The following is a 12138-nucleotide window of genomic DNA, read 5'->3' as shown; positions in this document are numbered from 1 at the left end:
ACTCAGGTGTACAGGTTATTACTAACATCCAGGACCACGTTTGGGCCAAATGAGTTTGAATACAACATATATTTCCATCAGCCACACTGATAAGTAGGAAAGGACTATTATCTTACTTTCCTCACATACTCTCAGCAAGAACAGCAAAAAAAAAAAAAAAAAAAAAAGACAGTAAGTTCCAAAAAGAGACAACACATTCGAGGGCAGGAAAGCACCTTCACACTCGGTGGAGCATAGGACACTTGGAGCTGAAGACACCATAAGTTCAGCTACAGAGCAAGCAAGTGTAGTGGAAAGATTCTGACACGGGATAACCTTAGCAAAAACCTTCCACAGCTCCATGGTGGGTTGTATGAAAACTTTCTTGGTTCTAAGTATCTCCATGTGGCATCCAGAATGAATGCCAGTACTGAAACCAAATTCTGAAGAGAAATATCAGAAAAGAACTAACATCCCACAATGAAGAAACATCTTCAAAGAAGATGTTGTTATAAAAATACCACAAAAGTACTTTCCAATAAATTCCAGACCTAAAAGTAAAGCTTTAAAATGAGACTCCAAGCACAAGGTCCTGAATCCTCTGCTGTGTGCCTAGAGAGGCCCGTTTAGAGGAAGCACTTCTAAGCAGATAGGATTGCCTTTTTTAAAAGGAGACTTTGGGGTCCAGCAAGGAGAGAATAGGAAAAGGCACCTGCATCTTTAGAAATTAGAATGTTCTAGAACCATTGTAGAAGCAAACTTCTGCAAAAGGCCAGAGGGTCAATATTTTAGGCCACACTTGTGTTGGAATTACTTGGAAGTTGTCATGCAGAATGGCTGAGTAATGTATAAGCAAAGAAGCATGCACAGTTGTGTTCTACTGCAATCTGACTGGACAAGGAATTACGAATCTCATATCAAATTTTAGGAAAATTACTAACTATTCCTAACTGTTAACTATTACTGTAATTTTGCCAACTATTAAAAAGTCTGAAATCCATCTTCAGTAAATGAGCTCAAGCAGTGGACTGGATTTAGCTGGCAGTCCATAACTTGCTGACCTCTGGCACAGAAGCACCAGATTTGCAACTGAATCCAAATATTCGACAAAAAGAAGAAAACATCTCAGTCCAGCCCCTAGAAGCATTGAGAGAGAAGACGGAGCAGGAACAGCTGTTACCAAGTGTTCCTCATATTTACCTTAGGTCTCTTCTCTTGCCCAGCTCATCAGGAGGAATTGTCCAGGGCAGGCTTTGAGGGAGACACTCAAGAACTTCTGCAGAGAAATCAGAGAAGTCCACACCATATTCTGTCAGGATCCCTTCTGTTTCAGGCTCGATTTCACCAGCCTGCCCAAGACTCTTAGCCAGCTGCCTGTGGATAGAGCAGAGAGTGGACAACTATATTAGTGAACAAAGAAATGTAGGCCCCAGTCTCTTCTCTAAAATGAGTAACTATGAAAGTCCTTATGAAGTCCATGACCATAGTATGACTGTACCTTCCAGAACAAAGTCTGACCAGGGGGAAGAAGGCAGAAGGCAGAACTTCTTGGAACTTCTGCCACTTTCCTCATGGAGAAGACAAAATTGGTCCCAAACACCTTGGTTTTGACAGTCTCATTATACAGCCCAGGCTGCCCTCCCACTGGGGATTCTGCTTCAGCCTCCCAAGTGCTGGGATTATAGGTACATGCCAGCACATCCAGCTTCAACAGTGATACTATGAAATCTCTGCAGGGATCTTTTGGCAAGCTCCTTCAGAAAAGTTTAACCAACTTAGTTTGCTGCTAAATTATGATGATTAGAGGAAAGGAGGAAATAGCTCAGCCCATTCCCTAGAAACATTAGGGGAGAAGACAGGGCTCAAATTATGAGATTCAGATGCTTATAAATACCTTAGGTCATGCTCACTAAGTTAGAGCTGGAGTTCATACTTGTTTTGCCATTCTATTAGAATTTACCTTTAAAATTTTAAAGCATTTTATCCAAACACAAAAGTTATGTTTATTATGGAGAAAATAAACTGAAAGAAAAATTTAAGTCTACAGTCCAGCCATGCAGCAAGCTACTATTCATATTTATTTTAGGCTTGGCCTTTTACAAAACAAGATGGTGCTGGGTGTGGTAGTACATAGACAAGTAGATCTCTATGAGTTCCAGCCCAGCCAAGACCACGAAGTAAGACTCTGTCTTAAAACAAAACAAAACAAAACAAAAAAACCCACAACAACAAAAAACCCAAGATGGCATATACTAGGGCAGTCCTGACATTATGACTTGAGTTCTATCTTTTAAAAGGTGTGTCTCATATACTAAAATGGATAAATTCAGAGCTAAGGACCAGAAATGAGAAAGAACATATAACATTTGTCTTTCTGGGTCTGGGTTACTTCACTCAGTATAATGTGTTCTTGCTCTATCCATTCACCTGCAAATTTCATGATTTCATTTTTCTTTAACGTTGAGTAGAATCCCATTGTGTATATACTCCACATTTTCATTATCCAGTCATCAACTGAAGGGCATTCACAACTTAAGCCTTGTTTCCATATCCTAGCTACTTGGTACAGAGTAGCAGTGAACATGGCTGAGCAAGTATCTGTAGAGTAGGATGCTGAATCTTTTGGGCATAAGCCAAGGAGGAGAATTAGCTTGGTCATACGCTCTATCTACTTTTAGCTTTTTGGGAATTCTCCACTCTGATTTCCATGGTGGCTTCACCAGTTCATAGTCCCACCAACAGTGAACAAGGGTATTAGCACAACTAGTCAAAATTCAGAGAACAGTGTGCTCAGTCCCAGCTGATACATCTACAACACAACTCCTGCACATAAGACTCAGGAAACATCATGGGAAAGGGAGCTGGAAAAATTGTAAGAGTCAGAAGAGCAGGAAGTCTGCGGTGAGATTGTGCCTTCTAGCTCTGACAAGGAAGCTGCACCCATGAAGTTTCAACATAGCTGCCTAAAGAAGACCTAAATCATCCCAACAACAGTCAACATCCCACTAAAATGAGTGAACTCTTATGTGGCCCCACCCCTAGATGAAGAGCTACAATTAACAACTGCTGATAAAAGGAAAATTAGTATCCCCAGGGCTGAACACCAGTCGGTCAGCCCTAGAAACACATACATGTAGGCAACAATGAATGAACTCAGCAGGTTGTATTTAAATATTTATTTGTTTATATGTATACCTAACAATAATGGTTAAAGAAGAGGCAGCCCCATGAATTTGGGAGGGAGTGGGGGCATAGAAGGGGCAGGAGGAAGACGAAGAAATAATGTAATTATATTTTAATTAAATAAAAAATAAAATGGATAGTTCTCTACTCTTGTAAGAATTCTCATCCACATACAGATTACAAGTGTGAACTCAGTGTCAAATCCAGACACAAATCAGAAACATGATCCCATCCTTAAGCAGCTGTCTCTGGGAAGGGTGTTGGGGAAACCAAAAACAGCCACCTTCTCTGTAACATATGTCTGTTTATCCACTAGGATGATCAGGGAATCTACCTTTAGCTCCTCCTGCAAGGAGCCTCAATCTGGTATTAGGGCCTTTACCAGAGTCATTCAATTTCTGTGAATAAGATTTTGTTTCCTATATTAAGGGTGGATGTCAGGCTGCCAGACTTCTTAGGTGCACAGCAGTAAATGAGAATCAAGGGTCTGCTGTCATATTGGCAGACTTTTAGCAAATTCTGACCTGTGGCCTGATACTAGAATACAGAAGTTGCTGCAGTTGGGCTAGCCCCACTTCTCACACAAAAGCCATCAAAGAGCTGTCCATATGCACCTGCTTACCAGCCCATACCCTCTCGGGACACTGGGTAGTACCCACAGTCAAGACTCTAACCTTGGAAACTGTAAGCCTAATTAAATGCTTGCTTTTTTAAAAAAAAATAAATTGCCTTGTTCATGATGTTTTATCATAGCAATAGAAACTCTAAGACAAAGGGCAATTAGAATCCAGGTAAGTAACAGGAAAGAGAAAAATAAAGAAAGAAAAACTAACCGACAGAAAAGAAACAAACCGTGCAGAATAGATGAGACCCTAGTTAGACTGGTCAAGAAAAACAGTGAGGCAAAGACACAAATTCTAAGTATCAGAGTATGAGTGGGGGCATCATTAACATCCTACAAGCATGAAAAGGATAAGGGAGTGACTAGTGATTTTTATCCAATAAATCCAATATCCTGGAAGAAATAGGCAAATTCCTTGAAATATACAAACTGCCCAGGATTCTTCAACAATAAATCTTGTCCTCATAATGCTTACTTTTATTTATTTTGGTTTTTTCAAGTCATATATGCATATATGATTTATATGTTTATATACAATCTAGGAACTATAAATAAGAGAAAACACATACCAGTCTTTCAAGATTGGCTTAATATTACCTCCAGTGTGATGCTCTTTCAGGTCTTTTATAACTATGACTAGGGATACAATAATTCCTTTTATTTTGAAATGGAGAACACAAAAACCCTGACTGATAAAAACAGCCATGAAGTACACTATTGACTTCTTTATTTGAAATTCAAAGCAGCTGAAAGATGCCTCAGAAGTAAAAATGGTTAGACTAATGTAAAAACTGAAAGATGCCTCAGAAGTAAAAATGGTTAGACTAATGTAAAAACGTTACATACATACGATGCCTAGGACATTGCTTTTTTTTTTTTTTTTGAGACAGAGTGTAGCCCAGGTTGGCCTCAAACTCAAGATAGTATTTAAATTACACTAAATAATTAACTATTTATTGATCAGATCACTACATAATTGCTGGGAGAAGTACAAATAATGAGGTATAGTACAGTTTGAGAGAACTATACCTACATGAAAAGAAATGTGTTCCTGTCTTCTGGCACCAGCGCAGGTAAGGTAGATCCGGAGAACAATAAACATCAGTCTCACCCTGTGAAGCTGGACAATCTTCTCCAAGATACAATATGGCCACAAATGGTACTCCTACGCCTAATGTAGGAACATTTCTAAAAACATGGACAAAAGGAATTTCCTAAGATTCAGCTTCTGAAGGGCCATTACAGCGGTCCTCTGTCCATGGTTTATTTTCCAAGGTCTGAGTTACCCACAGTCACCCACCCATAGTTAGGAATTACTAGATGGAAAAAAACTTAGAAAAAATTCATACATTTTAAGTCACATGCTATTCTGGGTAACAATCTCCCACCATCCTGCTAGGTCTTATATAGGGCACACATTCTCCTTTTGTCCAGCCTATTTACTCTGCACATTCAGCCTATTCATTAGTTACTTGTAGACATCTTTGTTATCAGATCAACTTCTGTGGCATCATGGCGCTTATAGTCAAGTAGACTTACTTAATATTGTCTGTACAGTGTAGGAGTGGTGGTTCTGACAATTCTATTACAGTATATTGTTATGATTACTCCATTTGGTCAGTTATTGTTGTTAATCTCTTGCTGTGTCTAATTAATAAGTTAAACCTTATCATAAGTTCACATGTATAGGCAAACCCAGAGTGTATGCAGGGTTCGGTGCCATCTGCGGTTTCAGTCTCATCAGAAGTCTTGAAATGCATCATCTGCCGACAAGTGACTATCATACAAATATTACATAGCATTTAAACATAGAGCGTGTTCAATTAAAAAAAACATACTGACTATAAGCAAGGAAGGGTTAAAGGACAGCACAGAGAAGTAGTTAAATATCCTCCAAGAAAATAACTACAAAATGACAGCCACAACCAAAAACTGACACAGGGGTACAGCAACTAATGGGCCCACCAGCCCCGGGGAGTCAAGCACTTGAAACAACAGCTCAGGTGCATAAGGAATAAGTCTCAATAGCTTTGGGTTTTGGGACCTCAGACATATACAGAAAGAACAACAGAAGCACCAGATAAACAAGATCCTGCCAGCAGCCATTCTAGGAAAAGAGATACCACTTGTAAATGATACAGATCACAAAAAAACACTTCACAAAGAGAGGACAAGGAGGGAGGGAGGGAAAGGGAGGGAGGGAGGAGAGAAAGGGAGGATGATGAGGGAGGGAGGGGGAAAGGGAGGACAATGGGAAGGACAGGTGTAGTGGGTAGCCATTCCAGCTTTGACCTGGAAGTACCACCCCCTTTGAGGCTTCAGTAACTGTCACATCTACAAGGCGGAGCCGAGAGAGGACCCCTGAAGACCCGAGATCCGCATGCACCAGCTCTCTTGGTTCCTGGACCCTGGACGCTGGAGGTAGACTGAGCAGAGTTCTCCAGAGAACACCGCTGGACTGCACTACACCTTTCCCAGACCCTGTTACCTGTCCCTTCACTTATAAGTTACCCCACAAAATAAACCTCCCTTTTAACTACGTGGAGTCGCCTTAATATTTAAACCAATAGACAGGGGAAAGGGAGGATGATAAGGGAAGGGGAAAAAGAGGACGATGAGGGAGAACAGGGAAAGGGAGGACAATGAGGGAGGACAGGGAAAGGGAGGACGATGAGTGAGGGAAGGGAAAGGGAGGACAATGAGGGAGGACAGGGAAAGGGAGGACGATGAGGGAGGGAGGGGAAAGGGAGGATGATGAAGGAGGAGGGAAGGGAGGACGATAAGGGAGGGGGGAAAGGGAGGACAATGAGGGAGGACAGGGAAAGGGAGGACGATGAGGGAGGGAGGGGAAAGGGAGGACGATGAGGGAGGACAGGGAAAGGAAGGATGATGAGGGAGGACGATGAGGGAGGGGGAAAGGGAGGCCGATGAGGGAGGGGGGAAAGGGAGGACAATGAGGGAGGACAGGGAAAGGGAGGACGATGAGGGAGGAGGAAAGGGAGGACAATGAGGGAGGACAGGGAAAGGGAGGACGATGAGGGAGGAGGAAAGGGAGGATGATGAGGGAGGGGGAAAGGGAGGACAATGAGGGAGGACAGGGAAAGGGAGGACGATGAGGGAGGACAGGGAAAGGGAGGACGATGAGGGAGGACAGGGAAAGGGAGGACGATGAGGGAGGACAGGGAAAGGGAGGACAATGAGGGAGGACGATGAAACTGAAGTACAAAGATTTCGGAAAGACAGAGGAAACTGTCTTTGTGACAGATTGTGATGGGTAATCTTGAATGTCCACATGGAAAGACTTAAAATCACCATGGAAACAAATCTCTGGGCATGTCTGAGAGGGATTATTTAGATTAGGTTAGTTCATGTGAACAGCACCATTCCACAGGCTGTGAAAAAAGTGTACTTCATGATACTTAGTATAGTTTTAATACACTGAATAAAAAGGAGAAGAGCTGAGCACAGAATTCACTGCGGCTGGATTCCCGACTGTGGCCATCACGTTCTCTGCCATCCCTGCTCTCGAGGATGGACAGCACCCTTAAACTGTGACCAAAATGAACCTGCCGAAAGCTGCTCTGTCGGGCAAGGGGTTTTCTGTCGTTATTTTTTTCATCATCACAACAATGAGACAAATAACTAATACACAGATCAGCAGGTCAAAAGGACCTAACACTGGCAGAGCCAAAAGGAGAGGTTCTAGATCGGAAGACTAGAAATCAATTTCAGATATAGTACTAAGACAACATTCCTGAAATAAAAGGAAGTTTAGATTTTTCAGACAGGCTAGATCACATTTCAGGAAGAACTAACACAGAAAATCACCAGAGAAACATATTCTAAGAAAATCACTGGGGTTGGGGATTTAGCTCAGTGGTAGAGTGCTTGCCTAGCAAGCGCAAGGCCCTGGGTTCGCTCCTCAGCTCCAGAAAAAAAAAGAAAGAAAGAAAGAAAGAAAGAAAGAAAGAAAGGAAGGAAGGAAGGAAGGAAGGAAGGAAGGAAGGAAGGAAGGGAGAGAGAGAGAGAGAGAAAGAAAGAAAGAAAGAAAGAAAAAGAAAGAGAGAGAGAGAGAAAGAAAGAAAGAAAGAGAAAAAAGAAGAAAAAAGAAAATCACTGAATGTCAGAGTTAAAATTTTCCAAATGCAAGATCACAAGAGAACAAGGCTGTCATAAACACCTACTGAAAATCTACCATGTGATAAAACAGAGGCCTACTAAGAGATGGAAACAGCCCTCCCCAGGGACGACCAGCATGGGTTACTGCACCATATCTGTGGCAAAGAGAGTATGAAGGAGAAGATAGGAATGGTCAGCATGTGGTGACAGACCTGACCCCATAAACTGTCACGTAAGTCACATAAGTCATGAAAATTAAAGAGAAAATGTTTCTTTTTCCCATCTTGTGCTTTCTGTTCTGGCAACAAAATTCATCAAGTTATATACTGGGCCAAACAATCTTAGTCTGTTTATGAAATTACAACATAGCTTATAAAGACAAAAATCATATTTTAGTTTTGCCTTCCAAATGTAATCAACATCTCCAAGTTCCTATTAGTAGTAATTAACATTTATTTTACTAAGTTCCAGAGGACATTTCTCAAGTGCCTCATTTAAATAAATTTATTATGGATTTCCACTGGAGATATATTTGATAGTGTACAGACTGAAGAGCTTGCAGAAGATAAAAATCTAACGAGTCAGCACAGTGAAAGAGCTCATGCTATTGAAAAGGGCCTTAGATGCCCCAGAAAGATCCCCTCTATCTACTTACCCATAAAATCTGGTCTCTTCTAAACACGAGACTCCCTTGAACAAAGCTCTACCAGGAAACTGACTGGTAGATTGTGTATTTCTCTTGCACAGGTGTTTGTTTTCACATTTTAGTTTTAGTGTAAATTTCAGAACCATAAAAATAACTTTCATGTAGATGTACTGACTGCAGTTCAGATGGGATTACCTTCTGTGTACTTTCCTGTAACTGGAGTTACAGGTGCTTGTGAGCTCATGGTGTGGGATCCCTTGGAACTGGAGTTAATGATGACTGTGAGTTTCCTGGTGTGGGTGCTGGGAACCGAATCCAGGTCCTCAGCAAGTGCTCTTAACCGCTGAGCCATCTCTCCAGCCCACTTTGACAACTTTCTACAAATCTAAGATGGTTTTTGCTTTTAATTCAGTTTATAAAAAAAAATTCGCAGTACTGAAAAAAGGAGAATAGATTTCTAACAACAGCAAACACAGGGGGTCAAGGGGTCCTTCCTAACCAGGAAGACACAATAACTGAAGATATACCTTCTATTTCATTTTATTGTTCATTTCTTAAATTCAGATTTTAAATTAGTATTGATTTTTAAAATATTTTCGAACTTTAAGTTTCAGTTGTCTATTCCAACCGGCATCTCATTATATCCGTCCTTCTAGACTCTGAACCTAATATCAGTCTTTTTCCTATTGCTTCTCAAACCTCTAGCCAACACTTTCCTTCCTGTTATTACTTAATTACCTTTCGCCCTTTCCTATTCCTTCCTCACTTCACTACTTACATAGTGGTAACATTAGCCCTAGGAAAACTATAACCCACATTTTCCCTCAAATGTACACCTGTGCTGCTGTCTCTGAGTCTTATAGGAGATACAGGTACAGCACACAATTATTTTTCCTACCTAAGTTAATAAATTAAATGAATTATATAAATGGACTTAAAGACAAAAACCACATAAATATCTCAAAATAAGAGAAGGATTTTTGACACTCTTAATGCAGAAAAGGTCTTTGACAAAATCCAACATGCCTCAATGATAAAAGTCCTAGACAGAATAGGACGAGAGAGAACATACCTCATCATAATAAAAGCTATATATGACAAACCCATGCCAACATCATCCTAAATGGAAAAAAACTTGAAGCAATCCTATTATAATCAGGAACAAGACAGGACTGTCCTCTGTCCTCACTCCTTTTCAATATAGTGCTAGAAAGCACTACCTGAAACAGTGGTTCTCAACCTTCCTAATGCTGTGAGCCTTTAATACAGTACCTCATGTTGTGGTGACCCCTAAACATAAAATTATTTTGTTGCGATTTCATAACTGTAATTTTGCTACTGTTATGAATTGTAAGGTAAATTATATGATATGCAGGATATCTGATATGTGACCCCTGAGAAAGGGTCATTCAACCCCGACCCCCACCAAAGAGGTCATGACCTATACAGTTTGATCACTGCTAGAGCAATAAGACAAAAGAAGGAAATTCCAAAGACTCAAATAGGAAAAGAAATCAAATTACCTTTATTTGCAGATGATATGATATTGTACGTAAATGATCCCAAAAATTCTACCAGAAAACTTCTAGAAATGATCAACATTTTCAGTTAAGATACAAAATCAATCAATAATCAGTATCCTTTCTGTATAGTAATAACAAACTGAGAACAAAATCATAAAAACACTCTCATTCACAATAGCCTCAATAAAAATCAAATATCTAGGAATAAGCCTAAACAAGGATGTGAAAGATCTCTCCAATGAAAACTTTCAATCTCTGAAGAAAGAGACTGAGGAAGACTCCAGAAGATGGAAAGACCCTACCACGTTCACAGATGGGTACAATTAATACTGTGAAAACGGCCACGCTAAAAAAGCAACTTACAGAGTCAATGCCATCCCAATCGGTCACAGTCCCTATGGCACCGCTCATAGAAAAAAGATCCCAAAATTCATATGGAATCACAAAAGACCCAGGACAGCTGATGCAACCCAGAGCAAAAAGACCAATGCTGGAGGGGCCGCCACACTAGATTTCAAGCTATATTCCAGAGCTACACTAGTAAAACCAGCATGGTGCTGCACAAATACAGGCATCTAGATCAATGGAACAAAACAGAAGACCCAAACGTGAGAACACATAATTACAGCCATCTCATAGTTGGCAGAGGCCAAAAATGCAAACAAGAGAAGAGACAGCATTTCCAACAAATGGTGCAGGGGAAACTGGGTGTCTACAAGAATGAAATTAAAGCCCTATCTATCACCCTGTACAATAACCAACTTCAAATGGACCAAAGACTTCAGTGTGAAACCTGAAATGCTGAAACTGCCAGAAGAAAACATAGGTAGGACCCTACAAGATACAGGAATAGGAAAGGACTTCCTGAACTGGACTCAAGTCACTCAGGAATTAAGATCAACAACTAACAAATAGAAACTCCCTCATAAAATTCAAAAGCTTCTGTACAGCAAAGGAATCAAGCAATGAGTAAGCCTACAGAATGGGAGAGATCTTTGTCAATTATATATATGATAGAAAATTAGTATCCGCATCGGATACTAATTAAAAAACCAAGAGTCAAGAAAACGAATAACCCAATTGAAAATGGGCCATGGATCTGAATGAAGTTACAAATTTCAACCTTAGCAATTAGGGAAATATAAATTAAAACTACATTGGGATTTCATTTTACTCCAGTCAGAATATCTAAGATCAAGAAAACAAATGCTGGTAAGGACATGGGCAAAAGAAAACCCCCTTCACTGTTAATGGGACTTCAAACTAGAGCAGCCACCACAGAAATCAGTATGAGGAAGTCTCCAAGAACGAAAAGAAGATAAAGCATATGCCATACCCACCCAAAGAGAGACATTCTACAAACTCCATGACCAGTGCTCTACAAACTGTCACCGTGCCATCACAACAGACTGCCACATGGGTATCCTGAAGCAGTCAAGAGCAGGAAAAAGCTGGTTCTGTACGGCCATCTTTACACAGACCTTGGGGATTGAATTCAGATCACCAGGTTTGTGTGTGCCTTTAGCAACTGAGCCATCAAACCAGCCCCCAAATAATAAACATTTCTAAGATAATCTTATTAATTAATCCTATTAAATATATATCAAATCCCTAATAATGAATTCTTGAGGGTGATATTTTAGAAATTTTTCATTGTCTCTAAGTATATATTTAAATGATTTTAATTATCAATACTTAATGTGCATATATTTTCAAAAGTAAAAGTGAAAATTATTGATATTGCAGTAACAGTTGTAAGGAAGAAGCATTTCCTCAGTAGTGAACTTATAAAGGTCATCACCACAAATCTTTCTCACCCAGCAGAGCTTCCCCGTGAATACTGGGTCCTAACACACAAGTAGCACAGGCAGTGTAGTCAAACTTCTTCCAGTTGGTGGGAGCAACTATGAGGGCATAGATATTCTCTATGAGAAGCACCAGACTGACTGCCCTGAGTAATAAGGAAATGGCCAAGTTATTAAGGAAAAGGACCAGCTACTTACAGAAGAGGTTATAACAGAGACAGTCTTTCAAACTAGCCTGTTGACCTAAACTCTCCCAATAGT

At 40.3% G+C, this 12138-nt stretch overlaps 1 protein-coding gene across 5 annotated transcripts in view; it reads right to left on the bottom strand.

The window, feature by feature from the left end:
• The window catches only part of Dis3l2 (DIS3 like 3'-5' exoribonuclease 2), a 322978-nt gene that overhangs the window by 160758 nt on the left and 150082 nt on the right, over positions 1-12138 (bottom strand). For all 5 annotated transcript variants that reach the window (XM_059278396.1, XM_059278391.1, XM_059278395.1 and 2 more), the window contains one exon: positions 1180-1353. In XM_059278396.1, the coding sequence (XP_059134379.1) occupies positions 1180-1353 (174 nt within the window). The remainder of the gene's footprint in view (positions 1-1179; positions 1354-12138) is intronic.

Source organism: Peromyscus eremicus, chromosome 13 (genome assembly GCF_949786415.1).
Source record: "Peromyscus eremicus chromosome 13, PerEre_H2_v1, whole genome shotgun sequence".
In the NCBI taxonomy this organism is placed as follows: Eukaryota; Metazoa; Chordata; class Mammalia; order Rodentia; family Cricetidae; genus Peromyscus; species Peromyscus eremicus.
Note: the sequence above shows the minus strand (reverse complement) of the source record. Positions and strands in the feature narration are given on the sequence as shown.